The following is a 23,134-nucleotide window of genomic DNA, read 5'->3' as shown; positions in this document are numbered from 1 at the left end:
TTTATTATATGCGCATTTGAGGTGATGGAGCACCTTCTAGAGGTAACTGAGGGCAGGAGTCCAGCTCTGGTCAGCTCCAATTTAAGCCCTATCTGTATCTACTAGTATCTACTATCTAGTGTTTTGGTAAATGGTAAATAGTAAATGGTGCATTTATTTAGCGCCTTTATCCAAGGCGCTTTACATAGATTTCGCATTGCAACTTTGCAGTTTCTATTAGCTTGGCTTCCCCATCGATGATGTCACTGGTGGACGGGTTTCTGAACTGCCCACAGCCCTCCTATGAGACACAGACTGATGGCCCCTACACTAGGACTTTTAAAGTTGTCGGGGAGTCATCAGAGTCGTTTTCACACCACAAAAATCGGCTGTCATATCTTTGTGGCTTTCACATTAAACGACTGATGGGACTGACTAGGGATCACACACTGCAAGAGTTCACCAAGATGCGATCCAGACATTTGGAACAGTAGATGCAAATAATGCTTAGCATTTGCTTTGACCTGCTTCGAGGACCAGGTGGGTGGACGTTTACTACATCAAGGTAGCAGTTAGTTTAACATCAGTTGTCAACATTGCTCAAAGCGGATGACAAAAAGGCATGTCTCAACCATTATGGCCACCTAAGCAGGTTAAAACAAAACCGATTTTTAAAATGTTATGCAGCACAGGTCTACAAATACCACTGAATCTTTATAGATACTGTACCGGTATGTTGTTTCCGTGCTCCTCCAGGGAACCCGGTCCAGAATGAGGAGACCGGCCTTACAGAGTTCCGTCTGACAGGAACACTCCAGTACCTGACGTGGTACCACGCGGTAGGGCTGATCTGGATCAGTGAGTTCATCCTGGCCTGCCAGCAGATGACTGTAGCTGGGGCTGTGGTCACCTACTACTTCACCAGGTTGGATGGTCATTCACTATGTGTTTTTTCTCTTCGTCCCTGGAATGAGAGAGAGAGAGAGAGAGAGAGAGGGCAAAGGCCTGAAAATGTCCCCCTCACATCTCAAATGAACCTAAAATCTGATGGAATGAGATAAAAAGTTCCCTTGTTTTCACCTGAAAAGTGAAAGTTCTATGGTACCACAGACTATTATACCAGATCACAGGCACAGATCCTTGTTGCCACTCGACAAGGAACGCTACTTTAGAAAATGAAACAAGCTAGATGCCGATTGGAATGTTTTCCTTGACTGCATGGAAATGATCCAACAACACAATGGCCTGATATATTCGCATGGTAAGAGACACTTTTCTATAGATATGATCACTGAAACTTATCATAATATACATTTTAAAAAGCCATTAATTCATCAATGATGTTTATAGAACATGTTTTAGTGAATTCCAAGTAGGCTACCGACACCATTCGTTTCGACCACACTTTGCCAAACGATGGCTCCGTGCCAAGTTCCAACTGTCTCTAAACTACTTAGAATTCACTACAATGTGTTCTATAAACAATGAACATTATTGATGACTTAATGGCTGTTGATTACGTTAAGTTTAATTGATCATATCTATAGAGTGTCTCTACCAGGCGAGTAAACACTGCGCCGCGGTAACACAATGTTTTTTAACATGGAGGGAGAGGGCGATTGAGAGGCATGTCCGATTTCAGTGGTGGTTATGCTTGTGCAACTTGACGCATGCAATAAAGTATAAAGAGATAAGGATACTCTGACTATAAACCACTTGAACCCCAGGTCCCCAGCATAAACCAAAAATCTACAAACTCAACGCGTCGCAACGCGCTGTGAGCTCATGGTAGCCCTGGCCTGGACTGAAGTGTTTTACGCACATTCTCCATTTACAGTCTTTACGGCGGCTTACGCCTACACAAATGTTCAGATTACAAATATAAAGTGCTCACCCCAGGGCCATGGATGTTACAATTCTTCTAGGGCTGGAATAAGTACCGGTATCTTCCGTATTGTTCAATAAAAAGCAATGTTTAATCAGTTTCTGGCCATGTGCTTTCAACTATGCGCCCCTATCGGTTGGTGCATTATAACTCTGATAAAATGGCTACCGATCGGATTAAAACGCTTTTTATTGAACAATGCAGAAGACACGGGTACTTTTACCCACCCGAGGAGGATTGTAAAATCCGTGGCTCTGGGGCGACCACTTTATATTTGAAATCTGAACATGTATGTAGACGTTAACTTTCTAAATGGGAAAAGTGCATAAAACAGGTTGAAGTTCCGCCATGACAAACGAGCGCCATGTGAACCTTGGCTAAATCGTCTCGTATACATAATAATAAGTCAACTTTCCGAGGGAGAGTGTTCCAGATGTCCTTCTGATGGATTTTTCTTGGCTGTCAATATTTCTATCATCCAACAAATCGATCTGAAAGTGATCCAAAGGATCGTACGCTATTATAACAATGGGGAAGACCATTTTCTTTACCCCGGGCTAAAACCGGATGTGACGTTTGTGGGTGTTCCGGTCTACGATCGTGTCAATGTATTATGGATCATAAACAACAATCTTTGAGTTCACTCTGTTTCTGATTTGCTCTTACTTTTACTTACTTACTTGGCCTGCCATTTACTGTAATTAATCTGTTGTTGCATTGAATTGCTATGCTCTATTCTTGACTCCATGTCATTTACATTCAGTTGCAATACCATCAGTTGCAATACCATCTACCATCTTCATTTCTTCCTTCTTTGTCCTTCCTTTATGAATGACCTACTTCACTTGTTTCTGGGTGTTTCTAGTTTTGATTAATCACCATGTCTGATGACTGTGTTGAAACTACTGGTGGGCAGCTTCTGTAGCAAAAGCAGAAAGCAGTGGAAACAGACTGTGACCTACATCATTACATTAATTTCAACGTCTGGGGACATGAAACCCTTTTCCTTTTTTTCCTTTTCTTTTTTTTGTTCTTTTTTTTTTTAAGTTTTTTTGTCAAGAGCTTTGGATACTTAAAGGTATAGTTCACCCCCAAAAAAATATTTATGAAGCCTTGAATTCATTCATGAAGATTTTGTCGTATTCAATAATTTGACAGGTGGAAAGAATCTCCATTGAATCGACTCCGCCGGTCATCAAATTATTGGCGTAGGAATGTGAACATCTCCATGAATTCAATGCTTCATGTGGTGTGAAATTGATAGAAAATAAGTTTAATTCCCACCGTTTTATAAGGGGAGCCTCAGTGGATTTTAGGTTCTTGACAGTTGCCTATCCAACAGATTCTTTATATTCAGGAAATCAATATTAATTAAAGAATCAGAGAGTCACATACTCAAGTTTCTCCTCTGCTGTGTTTTATTGACCAACGTATTGCCAAAAGCTGAGTTTTGACGAAGGCAGCTTTTGCCAGTTGGGTGTGCACCATTCTGTAAATAAAGGACATATTAAATATAGATGGAATCTTTTTAAGGGACAAGAACAGACTACCTGTGACACCGATCCTGTCTTCGGTGTGGAGGCTGTTCCGTTACCACATCGGCACCGTGGCCAAAGGGTCCTTCATCATCACCCTGGTCAAGATCCCACGTCTCATCCTCATGTACCTCCACAACCAGCTCAAAGGAAAGGTATGAGTTCCACTCCGGCACTTCTCATTCATCCAAGGAACGTTCTCTGAACTGAGCAACGGCAGTGGAGCACAGGCACGTGCAGAGAATGGTAGAGAGGCAGGGGCTGGAGTTCCCTAAAAGGGCACTTTTGGCAAAAAGTACCTGTGCGTTGAGAGCTTGTAGATCAGCTATTTTAGGGGCGTGACCCCGCACTCTTTAGCTACGCAAGATGTGGTGTACTACATGGATTTCTACACAGAGGACAACTTCTCTCAACGCAAAATGCTGCGTTCAAGTTCAGGAAAGTTTACAAAAAGGCAATTCTCCTGAATGCTGCCTTCGAGTTTGGCATGGAAAGGAAAGGGGGGCATTGGCGTTTCTCTCCCCATAGTATATGCTGCATTAACAACATTTACAGACGGGTAAAAGGGCAAGGGCTCGAGCCCCCTTTGATATCTGTGCACGTGCCTGGTGGAGCAATTAGCGGGTTTGGTCAAAGGCACATCACCACTTGTAACCAAGCAAATCTGTCTGCATTTGCCATGTGGTGCACTGCAGGAAAAAAATTTTATGAGCTGAATGGAACGTTATTAAAATTAGTATAAGCAAGAGTTTACAAGAAGACACGCCCTCCTAATATGGAGCGGCACCATGCCAGTGATCATCCTCTCATCACCTCCTCTGCTCCCTCTCTCTCCCTTGTAGGAAAATGCATGTGCACGCTGCATGCTGAAGACCTGCATCTGCTGTCTGTGGTGTCTGGAGAAGTGCCTCAACTATCTCAATCAGGTACAAGAAGAATGGATTCCCTCACACTGTTGCTATTTTTCCTCTCTCTGCCTGTTTCACACTGTCACTCTCTCTCTCATCCGACCCTCTTTTCTCTCTCTCTCACACACACACACACACACACACACACACACACACACACACACACACACACACACACTCAAACACACACACAGTTTGTCTTACATGGCCACACACTTGATAGACGGTATAGAAACCTTGGTTATTCGTTTTGCTGATAATGCAACTTCGCTTACACTCGACCACTGGGGTGTAAAATGAGATGGTACTGTAGAGAGGAGTGGATGGATGTCTCTCAAGGGCCCAGCCTTATAACTACATCACAGCCCCTCCAACCTGTTACAACGCCGGCTATGTTCCCATGTTCTATTCACTGGGCAGAAATAGCCTTCCTAAACATAGAACTACTTAAGGAAGAACATCCACAAGAAACAGAGAGAATAGATTACTATTGGACAATATGGCAGTGGGAACATTGCTATGCAATTATCAACAAATGCATAATTTATTGCATACTTTTGTCAGGAATACAAGTAATAATATAGGCCAGCCTATTTGATGCAAGTCGTTCCATTTATACTGGGTGGGGTTGAGTGGGCCAATCAGGGACTTCTACTGGTGTTTTTATTTTTTTATTTTTTTTAGGGGCGCTGGCCCCCATCTTTATCTGTCTTTGTGAACACAAACATTGGCTTGTGATTGGCTGATCACCCCATAGAGATAATTTGATTGGCTGAGCAAAGTACATATTGAGGATAAAAGTGAGGGCAGAAATGTGAAGACTTTTGTGATGATTTCATTGACTGAGCACGGAATGTGATGTATGATGATAAGAGCACCCCTCACTTCACACTTCAAGTTCGATTTTCTTTTAATGCATATTAGGTTCATATCACAGTACATCATATATCAGAATCACTTCTGCTCAACAAAACCATACAGAGAAGAAGCACACAAACTAGAATTAATTAAAAGAAGAAAAAGTTGAGGATATAGTATATTTCTCTATAATTTCATTAGTTATTTCATCATCCTTCGTCACTTCCTGTCTGTGTGTTTCCCTTCTAGAATGCCTATGCAGCCACCGCCATCAACAGCACCAGTTTCTGCACGTCAGCGCGTGACGCCTTTGTGATACTGGTGGAGAATGCGCTGAGGGTGGCTGCCATCAACGCCGTGGGAGATTTTGTTCTCTTCCTAGGGAAGGTATAGTGACACAGCCTGGTGACAGAGCCTAATAATCAAAAGTTTTATTTTGGTCACTACACTGGTAGTGCAACACTGGGCTCCTCATTTAAGGCATAGGGTAAAGTATCAGGTGATCTTTGTAGTTGTATACTATTTTCGGCTTCTGTGTATGGAATACTTGCTGTTTGCGCTTCTTATACAAATTGAACCAATTTGGTTCCATTTGTCAGAATTATAGACTTGTAAGGGTCCATTTAGACCCCCCTAAAGGAACCCAGAGAGTCCCTGGAATCCACTTTGAGAACCACTGACTTAAAGTGCTGTAGCTAAAGTCGACGGATGACTGAAGTCTTTTTGTCTTTTCTCGGTCAGATCCTGATTGTAACGTCGACAGCGTTTGCCGGCGTTCTTCTGTTGAACTACCAACTGGACTATGCGGAATGGCTCCTCCCTCTCGTCATCGTCTGTCTGTTTGCCTTCCTGGTGGCCCACTGCTTCCTGTCCATCTTCGAGATCGTAGTGGACGTCCTCTTCCTCTGCTTCGCCATCGACACCAAGTACAACGATGGCACCCCTGGGCAGGAGTTTTATATGGACAAAGCACTGATGGTACGCCAGTCACATGGATTAAAGTCGCCACGGCCCACGACTGATTTCAGTCATTTGGATTCTATAGAAGTCACCATGTTACACATGTATTTGAAGTGGTCAAACTAGCATTAGCATACATGTTCAATCTCCCAGTCTGATATTTCCTAAAAGCAAAGGTTAGTGCCTCAATCTGCAAATTTCTTCAACTGGTTGGGTGTATGGTTACCAAAACATCCTAAACTTTACATATTGTGCCAATTGTTCATGAAACGCTTTAATCCTTGCAGCCGGCAGAGGGAGATGTGGCAAGACGGTGGCAGTATTTGGATAAAAACCACACACAAAATAATTACATCAAATGTCTTGGATCTTAATGGGGTCTTTGCTAGTTCATTGTGGTTAGAGTGTCCGCCCTGGGACCGGGGGGTCGGGGTTCGATCCCCGGGCCGGGTCATACCAAAGACTCTGAAAAATGGGACCTAGTGCCTCCCTTGCTATATTTGGTTCGGATTGCTTTCACACCTACAGCGAACCAAACTCTGGTGCACTTGGAAGGGAACCGAGACCCCCGTTTTTTGGCGGACCAGAGTTTGTTTGTTTGGTCCGTGCCAGAGTTTGAATGAGTTTTCACACCAGCGCAAATTAACCACATTTTCCAACAATACACTCATCCAGTTGTGAAAGCAGCCTTAGATGAACAAACCTGTATCATATTGACTGTGAACTATCAGTTTTCATGATATGTGACCTTCATCTAACCGTAGTATAAAGAAGCTCGAGCACAACGTTAAAACTAAAATTGGTTATTTTTCATTAAAATTATAAATCTAAACAAAATTAACAGAATTAGTACATTCTATTAACTATTCTATTTCTATTGTACTACACCAAAGTCCAACAAGACAAAGTCCCAACAAGTAATTTTGTTGAAAAAACATTTGACTTGACCAAGATTTCCTATAGGTTATCCAATCCATGGCTGGCTTGAGAAAAGCTATGAACCAACAACATTGTTTGGAATTGGCAATTAAATAAAGAATAGTTTTTCATTGGTTAGCCAAACCCTTTTCCTTTTTTTGAAAAGAACAGAACCGCCCTCCTTGTTTTCCAACAGCTGTTTTCCAGAGCTGCTCCCCAAAATACAGGCGTGGGATGGCAGGTCAAAGCGAACAAAGCAGTGGGCCCTGTCAATATACCACAGGGGATCCTGAGAGAATATGCTGTGAGCTCAGTCAACCAATATGTGACATTCTGAATGAGTCCTTCCAGCAGGTGGTGGGGCTGATACCCAAATGCCACTATTGCTGACAAATCCACGGAGTGCTGCCCTGGGATCATAATGTGTGTGGTGTTAACTTCTCTTTAACACCATAGGCCAGGAAAATGTTCATGAGTTTCCCCCAGTGTATGGTGTTAAAATCTTTTTTGAAGTCATCGAACATGACAGGTTGACTCCTTCCCGCTATCCTCCTCAGAGCCATTATCTAGCCAACTATTGTGTGCTCGGGGTGAAAGCCATTCTGTGAGTTTTTTCAGCAGAGGATTTAAGCTGGATTTAAGACGGTTGAGGTGAGGTCACCTGACTTTGGAAACGGAACAACATGTTGTATGCTTGCGTAAAACTAACAAATGGAGGGCGCCACAAGAAGTACTTAATGGTGTTCATAAGTGGATTCAGTCAAATTAATCACTTAACTCAGCTAAATCAACAAATTCTCATACCCAGGTTGTACTACGGTTATAAGTTGTGCAATGTTAATGAGGAAATTAGGAATTGTTTGACTGATATGATTTGACTAAAGACCTCATGACACAGCTAGCAATAACAATTGCGACTGTGGCTCAGGAGGTAGAGCAGATCGTCCAATGATCCACGGGTCGGCGGTTCGAATCCCGGCTCCTCCTGTCTACATGTCGAAGTGTCCTTGGGCAAGACACTGAACCCCAAATTGCTCCCGATGTGCTGGTTGGTACCTTGCATGGCAATCGGTGTATGAATGGGTGAATGTAATGCACAATCTATGTAAAGCGCCTTGGATAAAGGCGCTATATAAATGCACCATTTACCATTTAACAATATTTGATTCTTCATACGGTATCTACATGTTAGCTGTAACAGTAAGCAGGTCCAGGACATGTCACAGATATTGATTGCTGTTTACAGTAACCAATGGGACTCGGGGTTTCCGAGATGGTGCCGTACTACTGCATTTGGTTATGTTGTGTTGTCATGCTATGCTAAACTATAAGGTAACAAATCCAGAAGCTAATATGTTGTTTAATAACCTAATTTGACACAAGATTAACGTTATAAGAGTCAAAGCGCCTAGTTTTAACTTCAACGTGAGATTTATTTATTTATTTAAATACTAGTAACCTTTTAATAACACTAAAAGGTCTTTAGCTGCCTCTCTACCTCTCCTTGTAGCCTACTGTTCCAGCCTGGTGGATAGAGAAAACAATTGTCATTGGTCATTGTATACAGATAGCTCAAATGTCTTAGAAATTGGGATGGGCCATAGAAATAGAATTATAGAATAGAATTTGTATACTGTATTTGTTTTCCCAGGAGGGAAAAAAATCTGAAATAAATAATGAATAACTTTCCTGAGAGATACTGCATGTAGCAGACCCGAATATTTATTTTCAACAAATACACTTCTAACCTGAGTTCTAAGCCTCGTCTCTACCCCTCTTATTCCCCCTGTCTCTTGCAGGAGTTTGTGGAGAACAGCAGGAGAATGGAGCGGGTGGTGGAGCGTGGACGGAGCCGGGCCAAGGAGGTAGTGTCGGAAGGGGCAGAGATGAAACCCATGGTGAGTGACAGCAACGGGGACAAGGCGGGCGAGGAGTGGGGTAGTGGCGAGTGGGAGACGCTGCAGGAGTTCCACGTGTACTACCTGATGATGGGAGTGCTGGTGGACTGGGCGCTGACTGAGACGAGTGCCCTGGTCGTCTGTTTCAGCGAGGACATGGTCCTTTTCCTCTGTGTTTACCTGCCCACTTCCACACTCTTCCTTCTCGCCACACTGCTCCGGAAACCTCGCCCTGCCCACCCCGCCGCTGCCAAATCTGCCACCGTCTCTGCATGATCGCAAACGGCTGCATGCAAATGAAAACGCACTAACTTAAAGCTTAATTTGTACTCTATCGCACACACGTGTTACTTTCCGACAAGAACTGATCTACAAGTTAACAGTGCTTTGCGTCATTCTTGTCGGCAAGCGACACCGCTCCACTACGGAGTATGAATTAGACTGAGCGTATGCCAATGGACGTACTGTATGCCATTCCGAAGCATGTTGATGGACAAACTAACAAGTGCATGCTCGCTAATCCAGCTCAATGCATTCACCTCCATCATCTTCATCATCATCATCACAATCCTCATTGTGTCTTAATCATCACCTTCCTGGAACAAACTATTTGTTTGTTTGTTTATTTTTGCCTGTTTGCCAGTCTTTGTACATGTCTTTTCCCTTGCCATCACCGCCTCACAGCCATGGTGCTTTATAGAAGACAGGGACTACTTATGCAGTGGTGATAAAAAAACTGACAAACTAAAGGAGTTGGAGTCCTGACCAGGGAAATGAGTTCACTCATACACCTCTCCACTTGCACAGCTTTGACATTGAATTGGCGCACTAGGGTAGATGGATAGGACTCATGGACATCTATGGAGCTGTACAGCACATTCACTGGGAGCATTGTGACTGTTTGGAGCAAGTCACTCGTTCTTGGCACTTCCTGTTTACTTGGAAAAACATTGGCCTTTTTCTGTCTCTAGAAGCTTTCCACCCTACTGAATCAGGTATTATTCTGTTCTGAGTACTAGTCTAGTAGTATCTATTAGTATTATTATTATAGTACTAGGCCTACCTTAAGATGTGTATCAGCCCTTTGTTTCCCAAGGTGTTTTCTTTCAAGCAATTTTATGGGGCAAGGGCAGACTCAATAGTCAATATACCTATGCCTGTGTTGATAAATGTCAATCTCCCTAGTCTTAAAGTCGAGCTGATTTATTTAAAAAAAAACGTTTAGATCACATCCTGTGATCACATTTTGCACATTTTTTTAATATAAGAAAATACAGTACAATCATGATTTATTCCTGTAAAACAAAATGTGTGCTTACACTACATAAGTACCAATTTCAACCAATAATAATATGACATCCATTCAATCTTCAATCAATCTTCCAGACATGGCTAAGATTCATTACGCGACAGCCACCAGAGGGCAGTGCTGTATGCAGTCATAGCAGTGATCTAGCTAGCTATAGCAGCTGTCAGGCAGAAACCAGCCATGTCCAAAATATAAACTTTTTAGGAATTAAATGAAAATAAATAAATAATTAGCATGTTTTTAGAACTACGCTGACAATACTGCCTCCTCAAAGTTGGTATGGTGACTTTTTACATTGTCAGATACTTGAATGTGTCTCTCTCTCTTATATAATCATAATTTTACCCAAATCCGGCTCAAGTGGTGTCGGGATGTTTTTGACCATTAATGTGGCGATTTTCCTTCTGACTTGGACATTCTAATCAATGGGGAGTTAGCTGGTTTGACTGATAGTTTGAGGATCCAATGGAGTTGGGAGGTTTAGTCAGAAGTGCTTTTTAAAACCTTTTCAATATTTGTCTAAATTCACACACAGACGTAAGGGGTGTACATTGGCACTGATTATTTTTATTATTATTATTTAAAAGTTGAAAAATGGAGATAACTGATTTCTGCCTGACAGTGACGATATCCAACATCTTCACATATCCAACATTTTGACTGCTAACCAGTACACTACAATATGTTTCTGAAAACATCTGGCTCGAGCCGATAACTAGGCAATGCAATCACAGAATCCTGATTCATATTTGATCAGCAGTACCTAAGTTGATAGTTTTTTTTCAACAACGTCCAAATCAGCACCCTAACGATTATGTTGAGCTCAAAACCATGCCTGTGATTTGCTGAGAGACAGGGACCGGGTGACGCAGGCGTTGTCGCCTGGATCAACGACAGGTCTGCTCCAGGTCTGCTCATGAGGTGTGAGACGCATAGCGTAAAAAACACAATCCAGGTCTATTCGCCCACGCATGTGCATGCACACGCACGACAATTTCACAGGATCAACTTCTCCGCGTGTCCAAATAAATTACTAGGCGCTTCAGTCGCTCTCCGTCTGAAAAGACCTTTACTCAGAAATATGTTATGTACAGCAGTTAGCTCGACTTTAAGATGGATAACATAACTACCTGACTACCCATAATGCTCAGCTTTCAGCAACCTTTGGCCTGTTATACCATTTAACTGCTCGCCTTTCATTCTTCTCTCCTGCTTTTACCAGTTTATTCACTGTTTCCATCCACTCTTCAACCATAAACTTTGAGATGGTTGTGCATGAGATGAGTTACTGTGAACATTGCTGTGAATATTGATTAATAAGACTTGCATCACTTTTTTTCCCTAGGCTCCAGGAACAAGTTCAGCTTGACCAAAATCACCGAATGGGGCTTTTTGAAAAAACAAAAACACAAAAAAGACATTCCAAAATGTTTATTTTTACCAATGTGTAACATGTTTACTATGGTTTCACTCCAGGGAATACAATATTTTAATAAGAAACTGTAAAAAAAAAAAAGATAACAATGTAATGAAGCACTTTATATTGAAGCGCTGCATATTTTAAAAAGGATGATGCATTTTTCGTAGTGATGTCCTTTTTTATAAGACTAAAAATAACGATCGCCATCTAGTCAAAACACTGTACTAATAGGTCTTGAGTCACTTTTTGTTAACTTTTTTTTGCATAGTGAGTCTTTTTGGTGGGGTGTCTGCATTTGAAAGACACCTGTTAATCACATGACAACAAGGCACTTAGATGTGAATTTTTAATCAACCACTGAAAAACAACTCCCACATTCATCCGGCATCACAATAGGAAGGAATTACTGTCATGCCAACAAGTGTATTTCTATTCGAATTAATGAGGGGGGTCTTTTTTGCAGCTTAACTTCTCTGTACTGTATGTGTGAGAACTGACTGTTTTTATGGACGATAATAATGTTATTTCCTCCGTTGCCCGAATTATTATGGACAGAACAGCATACAGGGTGCAATTAGGAGTCACTATAACAGCAGTAAGACACCATGTTGTATGTTTATGAGGAGTATCAGACATAATGTTCAAATGACACCAGCCCGATCTCAGTGGCTTAATATAGTGGACAAGTAAGAAAGCCTTACTTAAGCATCTACGTGTAGTTAACATTTCAGTCCTCCATTCTGGCACCCAACCAGTCCTGTGACAATGTCAAATGGCTGGTGTTGGAGTTTGTGTGTTTCAGCATGAGCTGAATTATCCACCGCTAAAGGTTTCACTCTTTTGTTTTCAAACTGTGCCAGTGGTTCATAAGACTGGGTCTGATAATGTGTGGATTCCATGTTGATCTAGGACATCACCACTCTACAGTCATGTCCAATATAGGATGTATGACTCCACATTTGGACAAGGTTTCAGCATTTTGAAATGCAATTGTCCTGAAACTTATTTTGGGTTCCGAAACCTTGTCGACAATCAACGTAGCTTAGCTTGACAAGTCGAGTCGATAGGCACTGTCAAAGGGAGAAACCTAAAATTGCAGACCAGCATGCTTCAACAAAAAGGGAAGCTTGGGCAGTCATTTTAAAGACCTGCTCTAATCAGTTAAGTTGTGCCTTATTAGGTTCAGGCTAAGTCCTGCCCATCTAGGACGAGAGAATTTTCTACAGTGATAGAAAGAAAGAACACGACTGGAAAAAATGTGCTCCTCAGAGCACAGGTCTCTGCCAGGCCAGGTAGTAGAAGTCAATCTTAGCCAATCAGGATGAAATATGAAAAAGCTGACCGGTCCGTCTTGATGACATTGATCTGTAGGAGTAATAGCAAAAACTGGGTTTAGCAAAGTTCGGCCTCCCGGTGGTGCTAGAACATGCCAATGTGACATTTCACTAGCCTAGCGTTGCGATACTAATATACCACTGCGCTTGGCAATATGCAGTGTAGGCAGATGAAGTCTGGTTGTGCCAGGCTTAGCAGGCTAACATTTCACAGCAATCGGATGATGCTCGTGATTTGAGGAATTTTGTTCAAAATGGACCACTGCTGCAAACTTTAAAAAGCCAATCTTAGCCAATCAGGATGGAAAATAAAAAATCTGACGCATCCATCTTCACATCACATGACTATATACATAATGTGAACCTATTTGCGTGATGTTTGAACAAAATCTGTTGGAGTAATGTAAAAAAGAAAAGTGTTTTGCAAAAGTCTTCCTCCTGTTGGCGCTATAACAGGCTGATGCTCTTGCCTCCAGGGAGTGTGTGCACACATCGATCGGTACTAGAGATTAGCTCTGCACAGATGGGACACACACACACACACACACACACACACACGGACGTACAGAGGCGAAAACTTAGTCTCGGCAACGCCTTGGCCTGACAGAGACAAACAGATCAGATAATCCAGATATTCCTGATTTGAGCAGAGTAAGATATACATATGCATACGTTGCATAGTTAGAATAAATGGTAATTGGATGATGCAGTTAAAATAGCAGCAGATACAGTAACAGACATGAGGTTAAAACATACAGTAGGCCTATGCAAATTATAATGCATGGAGGTACTGTACTTGGTATACTGGCAGCATGCACAAGAACGTTGGTGCTGATTGGTCCATTGGTTTGAGAGATTAGTCCTGGAAAAACAAACGCATACACAGACCCTCTCCTAGATGGCTGACCTACTATACAGAGCCAAAAAAACGTTATTCTGGCAAACGGTACCTCTGGGTGCTCCAGTTGCCCCAAACCGAGTTGGTATGGTGGTTTCAGCCAACACAGGTCCCTTTCAGTAGGGCTAACTCACTGGAGAAGCCACTGGGCCCGGTTGAATTCAATATTTTGATTAGAGGTAGTGAAGTGAAATTGTGTCTGGTTGTGGTGGTTCTAACACTAAGGTGCATAATGAAAAACAAGAAAGTAATGTCCAGAAGCCTGTAAAGTTGGTGTCATAAAGTACAGTATATTAACACTAGAATGGATCAATGGATACAGATTTTATTTTTTATTTATTTTATTTTAACAATAACACGGGGCCTAATAACTTCAGCTATCGGCAAAGTTACTAGTTGTGCAGTTTGTGGATGAGTTCATTTCCTTCAGTGCCATTTGTGATTTGCATCTGTTCTTCGCTGCAGCAAGTTACATCAGGCACGTCAAGTTTCTTTTTCATGACGCCATGCTCATTGCAGGGTGAGCAGGTCTATTGTTATGGGGATATACAGACATTAAGACAAACCCTGTTATTGACGATATTCAGACCGTGGCCATCTTGCCAGCAAGGTGCTAACTAGGTGCAACTTCCCATTGACTGCCCATTCATCCAAGCAGAAATGTCTGATTGTATTAAACAAAGTGTTATAAAAATCCACTATAGACTTGTTATGTGCTACTTCCTTGTAGGTGATTTTTTAGTGTAGAAAGTTTGGGAGTGCTCATTGGATATCACTCAACAGCCCAGAGTACCACCTGTTTTGAATTTGCACATAATGCAGGATGTTGCTTCAGTAAAAACAAGTGCTTCCAAACTCCAATACTTCACCTGCAAGGAATTTCTTTACAGGAAGTAGCTCATAACATGTCTATGGTGGATTTTTATGAAACAAAAACTTTACAAATTGAAAGAGGATAATTCAAGCTTTCCGTATAGCTGCAATGTTGGTGAGTTGTTGTGATGTTGTTTAATACAATTAGATAGGACTTTTCTGTTTGGATGAATGGTCTGTATATGGGAAGTTGTCCCTAGTTAGCACCTTGCTGGCAAGATGGCAGCCGTGATGTTCATATTGTCAATAGACTGATCAACCTACGACCACACTGTATTGTAAAGATTTAAAGGGGTAGTTCGACCAAATAATTACTTTATTTCTATCGTTTACTTACCCAGTGATGTCTTTCAGTCACGGATAGTTTTCGTTTGTAAAATATTCCTTAAAGGTAAATTCAGTGATTTCACTTAATTCAAATATCACTTATTTTTTTTGTTTTTTTTGTGATAATCCTCCCTACTATAGAGTGTGCTGACCATATAAGGAGTTCCTCCCTGTACCCAGTTAACCCCTGGGGGTCAACAAACCGTAGGTTTCGTTTTTGGCTAGTTGGCCCAGCCTTCATCCAATCAGGATAGAGAGGGGCCTTCCGCCAATCATGATCGAGCGGGGGCGGCCTTGGTGTGTGTGTGTTGGCCTGTCGCGTGTCCCCCTACTGTAGAGCGTGTGCAACTGTGCATGTGCACATCTTGTTACCGGTTTTTTTCCAAATCACTGAATGCTCCTTTAAAGTTAACGGTAAATCCCGAATCCAAAAATGACGAAATAACGTGCATGGGTGTGCCCGTGGGATTCAAGCGGAGCTCATTCAGACACACGAGCGCCCAGGCGCATATGTTTTTCGTGCAGGAGACGTTTAGCCCGGAAGTGTTTAAAACACAAGTGGTGTTTTGGAGTTTATAGACAGATTTTTTTTATATCGTATTGCTGTTGTTAAATAAAGTCTATGGGTTTTCTTGGTTGAACTACCACTTTAAAGAACAAAAAGTAAAACATCATGGAACAATGAACATAATAGAATGCTGGGGAGTTAAATGTCAATGCTGAATAAACTGTAAAATCCTTAGTGTTAATTTAACTCCAAAGAGTGTACACATGGAATGAATTGGACTCTTAAGGTGGTTGCACACTGGACGCGTCTTTCGGAAAACCGATGGAGAAGCGCCGCTAAAAATCTGAAAAACGCGCTCTGTGTGCAGGGACCTTTTCTAGTCTATTGTGCTTTTGCCTATACTCTGGCCTATACTATACTAGTTACTGCTATTTTAATTGGTCATTAATTCTTTGAACTAGACAGTTGACCTGATTTCTAGTGAGTGTCTCTTGTCAGTGTGAACCTGAACAGGACTGAAAGACCTAGTAGCCCTCTGGGTGGATGAAGACAGAAGTAGAGTTTAACAACACAGGGTCTAATAACTGCCGTCCCTGTCCATTCTTCAGTCGACTCTCCACAGTACTGCAGTTAATATCAATGCTATAAATAGGCAATTTTACATATGATAATACGGTATTTAATATTCTAGATTATGATCTGCAATTTGCTCATTTGAATAATCTACTCCTCTAGCAGAAAATGTACTATTTTACTTTAACAGCCCTAATCATCTATAACAAGTCATCTAGATGGGAGCGTACTATTTGAGATGAAACAAATGATCAGTTGTGGATGCCTGACATGTGTCACTGTAACTAAATGTCACGAGTCCTTAGAACCGTAGTGTCCCTATTCTGGGGCGCTATTCAGCTAAAATAGCAGCTCTATAAGCTTACAACACAGTGGGTGGTGATCTTGTAGAGTGGCTGTTTTCACCAAAAGGATTTGGAAAATACTAGCAAACCTAATGTGAACCCTGGGATTAAGTGGTCAATTACCGGTAAGTGTTTTCCAAGCCCAGCACTCACAGGGCTAAACCCCACTGAGATGTATATTTTGACTACCAGCAATAACACAAACAATATCATGTTAACAGCTACTAAAGAAGTCTTCCTAGTTTTTTACAACACTTTTTCCTGGCACATTAGTGATGGTGCGGGTCAAAGCTAGACAGGGAATCTAACTTGTCTTCATGGTTGGTGATTACACTAGGCAACTATTTGGGATCTGCCCCCGGCAACTAAATCAGGCCAAAACTTTTACTGTTTTGGTCACGACACCACCTAAATTGGAATGGTGGGACTGAATCCCTCAGTATGCATTTATTTTTTTACAATACGTTTGGGGGTTTCTTTCTTTAGTTGGATAGTACTGTGTAGATTGACAGGACACGGGAAGTGACAGACCGCAAGTCCCGTCGGGCTCGGGAATCGAACCCGATACTCACTGTCAGGCTTCACTATAGATCCTGATGTACAATTTGCCTTAACCACTAGTCCATTGGCGTCCCACAGTATACATTTTCAAATAGCAGATCTACAAGCTTATAACATGTTGCATGCAATGCGACTCGCTGTGAGCTTGTAGAATTGCTATTTTCATTATCCATTGTACAACTAAGTATATAGGGTTTAAATGGTTAAAGAGATTCGTGTCAAGATTCAAGTGAGGTGACATGTTTTGTGTTGGGCTGAGATGGCAAATCTAGAAGTGGTATAAGCCTTAAAAAAAGTGCTACCTGTGCTTCTGATGTCCTGAAAAGTTGTATCATCAGGATGAGAGACAAACAAGTGGTGTCATCTTTTTTTAATTTGAAATGACTAAGAAAATACTACCTTTGATTTTCTGTGGTGCTGTGATCGGTATGGATTCCACATTGTAATGTATGCAGTTGTTTCTTTTTCTTTTTTTTCTCTCTCTTTTTAATTTACTAGTCTATTGGATCAGACTGACTTTTTGTGTGTGTTATGACGTGAATTTCTAAGAATGGTCGAGTGTGATATTTATAATGTGAGAAGTGATGGCTGTGACTGTTCACATAACGTTTTATTTTCTTCAGAATGAACGCCATCCCTCATCTTTAAAAATATATTAGTGGTCCAAGAACAGAATTAAGCTTGATTTTTATGTATGACTGTGTTGCTTGCTGACAACACGACACGTGAAAATCAGTTCTTGTCAGAGAGTGACACAGTCATGCAATGGAATTAAGCCTAGCAAGTGAAGAGTTTGGTTCTAAAATGCTATATCCAGGATTCTGAAAGATGTAATGCCTATTAGCACAATGTTAACGGAATCACATCACTTTTACAAACAAAATCATATATGTATCAGCAATATTAAATGGACTTGGGGTGTCCATCACATACTACACCCCAAGAGGGGGGGGGTCACTGCCCATGTGGATAATGGAACATTTTGAAATGGAACTCTTCAACTAATTCATCAAATGCGTTTCTCTCCAGGAATACACTAGACCTTACACTAAGATTTAGCTATGAAATGTAGAGAGCATGCATGTATGTTGATAAAAAGAAAAAGAAAAAAATAATTAACAAATGTATATGGTCAAACCTAATTATTGTTACCACAGGACTCTCAATGCGCAAAGCATGTTATGAATTGCACTACTAAGATGGTATTCATTACACCACTGAGATAAATTTAACAATAGCTGTAAAATATTTCTGGATGAAGTTGTCTTTAGGTCAGTCAATTATAATATAGAGATGTTTATTCAATGTTTAGTGGAGAGAGTGGTTCTTGGGAGCTGACAGGCCCCTATAGGGGGAATAAAAGCATCATTATAAGAGCAATCAATGAAACTTTTAGCTAAAAGCATAAACGACAACTCCTATTCAACTGCATTTATCTGGAAAAATAAATATTGGGTTTGCACCCACTGCAGAAAAAAAAAACTTTGACTATTTGGTTACACAGGCACACAGTAACATCATCAGTGTTAATTTAACCATTTGTACACTCGAACAGATTTCATGTATGGTATCAGTGGTGACTCATCTATGTTGGCCTTGTGTCTGCTGACCACAAACCAAGCTGTTCTGCTATGCCAAATTCAGCCAGTCAAGCACACAAACATAGGAGAATTTCTACATGCAGACACTGATGATGTGCTAGCTGTTGGAACAGGACGAAGTGTGGTGCTATAACTGGTGGAACAGGAGGAACTGACATGCTGCATTCACATGCAATTTTTCCTTTTATTTTGTTTTGTGTTATTGATGTTATGGCCTGTAATGCAAGCTGCTTTGTAAACGGCTGTAATCTAAGGCCAGGTTTAACAGCTTCCATTAACAAGAGGCAGCAAACACCTATGTAGAAAGAAGGGCCCAGTGTTGTAGAGCAAGTAGTTTGTCATACAAAATGAAAGACTGTAGGCTACCTGCATGTTTCCCAGTCCACATCTTTCCCTGCTCTTCTTACAGTGATCCATCTTTATAGGGTGTGAATATTGCGGCATTAGAGTCACATGACTAAAACACTGAAGTAACGGATAGAATGATAGCTTTACTCAACAACAAAGCCACTCTTTTTCTTTTTTTGTGAGATGTGATTTCAATTCCTCTTCGGTCCTCTTCAAAAACTGTCTACTCTAAGGGAATGACTAAATAGCAGAAGATATTGTAAAGACTAGGCAAACATCAATGTGGGATGTAACACTAGCTTGTAGTTTATTTTCTCTGCAGTAAGAGGATGTTTGTAACATTGGTCAATGTTAATTTTTTTGTTAATTTTTTTGTTTTTTATATTTATCATTTCGTATGTATACATTTTTTAAGAAAAAGATAATAAAATGGAAAATTTGAACTTGTGCTGGGTGTTATTAAGTTATGCATTGTGTTGTCCTGTGGTTATGGGCTCAAGAGCTCCGTGAAGCATACACATGGAAGCACAGAAAAGCACAGAAAATTCAATACCCATAAAATGGCATTAAAGAATATTTTTTTATACAAAATGAAGGGAAAAAAACGAATTGAAGAGAAGAGCGCTATTTGTAGCCTAATGGTAATGTGAAACTAGTGTTTTTGTGGCGTTAATACCAAGTGTAAAAATCTGTCTTATATATTCACACCTTCCTTTCCTGTCAAGAGGGGTGCAGGGGTGCAGCTGGTGGATGGAAATGAGCACACTATAAGGCCATTTCCATCCATCAGCTGAAAACCAGGAAGAGATGCCTGCTCTAGGCGCTTTCTTGACACCTCTTGACGCTACTGTCTGGATGTACCCATTTACTGCCTGTTTATCAGACCTGCGCTCCAACATATACAGATATTCATGATTAATGGTACTGGTGAAGTGGAAACTAGAAATTTTCAAATTTATGGTTATGGTTATAGCTTTATGAGTTAGACTCGCTCGAGTGATCGAAAAGCTGGTTATACATCCTCGTCACCACCACCTTAACCACCCCTTAACCACCTGAACCCTAGCATCCCTATTTTGTAGAGAGAAAGGGGGAGGGAGTGTACTATAGGAGTGTTAATTTTATTGACAAACTATGACGGAAAATGTTCGTCGACTACCTTTTTTTTAGCCCCTCCTATAAACGGTCTGAACACAAACATTAAATGCCATTGACAATGAATGGAGATTTTACATCATATGTGTCTGAGCAAATCGGCAAATGTGGGCTATGTCGGTGGGCACCCTTGGCCAATAAGGGACCACCATTCTTGATGATGTGTGGAAGCAGAGCGAGCAAGTACTGCTACTAACTAATGTCTATTACAACTGCTGTTCTAAATCCTTTAGATACGTTATTGACCTTATAACTACCTTGTAGCGTACTTTAGTTACGTCACCATCAACAGCCATTAAGGGACCACCATTCTTACCTACATACATACATGTAATAAAGATGTTTCAGTGTCGGGTGGATTAAAGGAAATGCCTCTATGTATATATGTGTAATTTGTAAGTTGATTAGCAGTATACTGTGGTTACTTGGGTCGTTTGATGCGTATGTCCCGTAGCAGCATATGACGTGATGAAGATATGTACCAATGCCAGGGTATAACTGGCTCACGATGGTGACGTAATAATGATATGTTTCAGTGTCGGATGGATTAAAGGTAATGCCCCTATGTATACATGTATGTAATCTGACACCAATGCCATATCAAGCACAAATTAATCATTACGTCATACGCTGCCACGGGACATATGCATTGGAGCACCGGACAAAAAACATTACTTGCACCCTCTGCTTGCGCAAGTAATAAAGAAACTATATATATATAGATATAGTCATACAAATCATTCTCAGCTTGTTTACATATATACAATAGTAATCACAATCATATTAGTAGTCCAAGTTACCCCTGGTAACGTTGCAATTAATTTATAGAAGATATAATTGATTTGCGTGCTTTGAGGCGCATTCATCTTCCTTGAATTCAAAGCACCTCCAACTTCGAAAGGTCAATGAAGATTGGTCTAGTTAAGTTTTTATTAGCAGAGGCTGAGATAATATAATTTTATAGGCTAAGTTTTAATAGAGTGGTGGTTGTGAAATAATTTAATCAAAATCCAGATTGATAGGGTGATGAGATATTATTCTCATTGAGGTAATGTGACAATTGATTATTGCTTTTCAAAAGTCTTTACAGTTGAACAAATTATTGAGATAGGTCTATAATAGAGGGTATGCGTGTGACATCATCATACCTGGAAGTTATGTGGGAACACTACTACATCCAAACAGGAATGTTAAGCGATGTTAAACTCACTTTGCCACTCGATTTGCTACTCACGATAGATAGATAGATAGATAGATAGATAGATAGATAGATAGAGGTTTGTGAGATTCGTCCTTAATTGACACTTAACAGACACCATCATAGGACACCCATAACAATAACGCTGTGGTTTCCATGTGTATCTCGGACTTGTCTAGGATGTAGGTCATCTATGATGTCAGTGCATTAGTCATCTATATATCTGTGCAAAGTACCAAGCCTGATCTACCTCGACTGACCTCCAGAATCAAATTGAATATTTCAAAAAATATAGATGTGAAAAAAAGTCAGATTCAGAGAGTTACATCCTTAATTTACTGGCAGCGTGCACAAGACATTTGGCCAGAATGAGGGAGCTGCCGTGCTGCGGTCCAGCGGTATACAAGATTAGACCTGGGCACAAACATGTTTCCCACACATTCCCACAGACCCTCTTCTAGACCTCCAAATAGAGCCCTGATGTAAAAATGAAGTTCTCAGCACAGCTGAAAAAAAGTTGTCCTCTGCTTTTAGAAGAGTTTCTGATTGGTAGCTAAGGTAAGGCAAAATACACATGGAAAACTAAGTAATAACATCACTAGTGACATTCCAGTTAAGAATATTCCAGTTACGCATACCATTCCTGCTGCAATGATGCCCTTCAACACCTTCCCAATGAAGGGATTTTTCTTGTTCATGACCCACTTCTTCTGTCGCTTCACTTCATCCTTCATCACCCACCAGAGTTGATAGATGACATACGAGATAAGAGAGTCCTGGTACTTTTCTGAAAGTGTATCACCTTCCCCACTGGCAGATGTATGAGCTACTATAAGGTCCTCTCCTGAGAGTTGAGCCCTCTGCTTTTTCCTCCTGAAGAACCATCTCCTTTTCGTCTTCGTCGGAGCTTCCCCCTGTTGGGTCGTTACGGGGAGAGGCTGTTCTGCATCCTCCTGTTTCTGTGACGTAGAGGCATCTTCCTCATTATTCCTATCAGCGGTGACCTTCAGGTCCGCCACGTCTTCTGTCCCCTGCTCGGCCGCCACTTGGAGAGCCTGTTCTGCATCCTGTTGGGGCTGACTGGAATCCTGTGGTGTGGATACCCCTGGACTAAAGGCAAGGCTTTTAGAGGAAGCTACATCTGCCTCATTACTATCTTCCGCCATAATACCTTTTGGTGCCTAAATGAATGATTTCGTGAACACACATGTTATATGGTGTGGAACTATTACGTCACTAGGATCTGCACATCAGTTTTTGAGGGGAGATCACAAATGATGTCATGTGACAGGACTTTTAATGTGTGAAAAAACAGAAAACAGGACCCCACTCGTGAGTCGTGACGTCATGTGTGAGCCAAGTTTGTAGACTTTAATGTTTGTCTTTAAACAGGACCCCACTTGTGACATCATGTGGCAGCCACAGTGGCTGCCCCTCACTTCACAGAAGTGTGGTTTTGACTCTTTTCCTGGACAGATATTCATATATGGATATCCCTGACTCTGAATAACCTGAGCTAGTTACTTGCGCAAGCAGAGCGTGCAAGTAATGTTTTTCGTCAGGTGCTACGATGCGTATGTCCCGTAGCAGCATGTCCCGTACCAGCAGATGACGTGATGAAGATATGTACCAATGCCAGGGCATAATTGGTCGTCGATGGTGACGTAATGATGATATGTTTCAGTGTCGGGTGGATTAAAGGTAATGCCCCTATGTACAGTATACATGTATGTAATCTGACACC

At 41.2% G+C, this 23,134-nt stretch overlaps 1 protein-coding gene across 3 annotated transcripts in view; it reads left to right on the top strand.

Annotated features, from left to right (window-relative positions):
* Positions 1-19,480, top strand: part of LOC306929195 (choline transporter-like protein 1) — a 41,003-nt gene extending 21,523 nt beyond the window's left edge. The window contains exons 10-16 of one of the 3 annotated variants that reach the window (XR_013790761.1): positions 736-904; positions 3,398-3,554; positions 4,242-4,325; positions 5,415-5,552; positions 5,907-6,143; positions 8,843-9,936; positions 11,596-19,480. Coding sequence is in view for 2 of the 3 variants with exons in the window: in XM_079509638.1 (XP_079365764.1) it covers positions 736-904; positions 3,398-3,554; positions 4,242-4,325; positions 5,415-5,552; positions 5,907-6,143; positions 8,843-9,217 (1,160 nt within the window). In the remaining variant the exon portion in view is untranslated. Of the gene's footprint in view, positions 1-735; positions 905-3,397; positions 3,555-4,241; positions 4,326-5,414; positions 5,553-5,906; positions 6,144-8,842 lie in introns of all 3 variants that reach the window. The other 2 variants (XM_079509639.1, XM_079509638.1) reach the window with 2 other exon arrangements.
* Positions 19,481-23,134: the final 3,654 nt, after the last annotated feature.

The sequence above is a fragment of the Electrona antarctica genome, assembly GCF_951216825.1.
Source record: "Electrona antarctica genome assembly, chromosome: 1".
NCBI lineage: Eukaryota > Metazoa > Chordata > Actinopteri > Myctophiformes > Myctophidae > Electrona > Electrona antarctica.
This window is presented reverse-complemented; position numbering and strand designations above follow the sequence as displayed.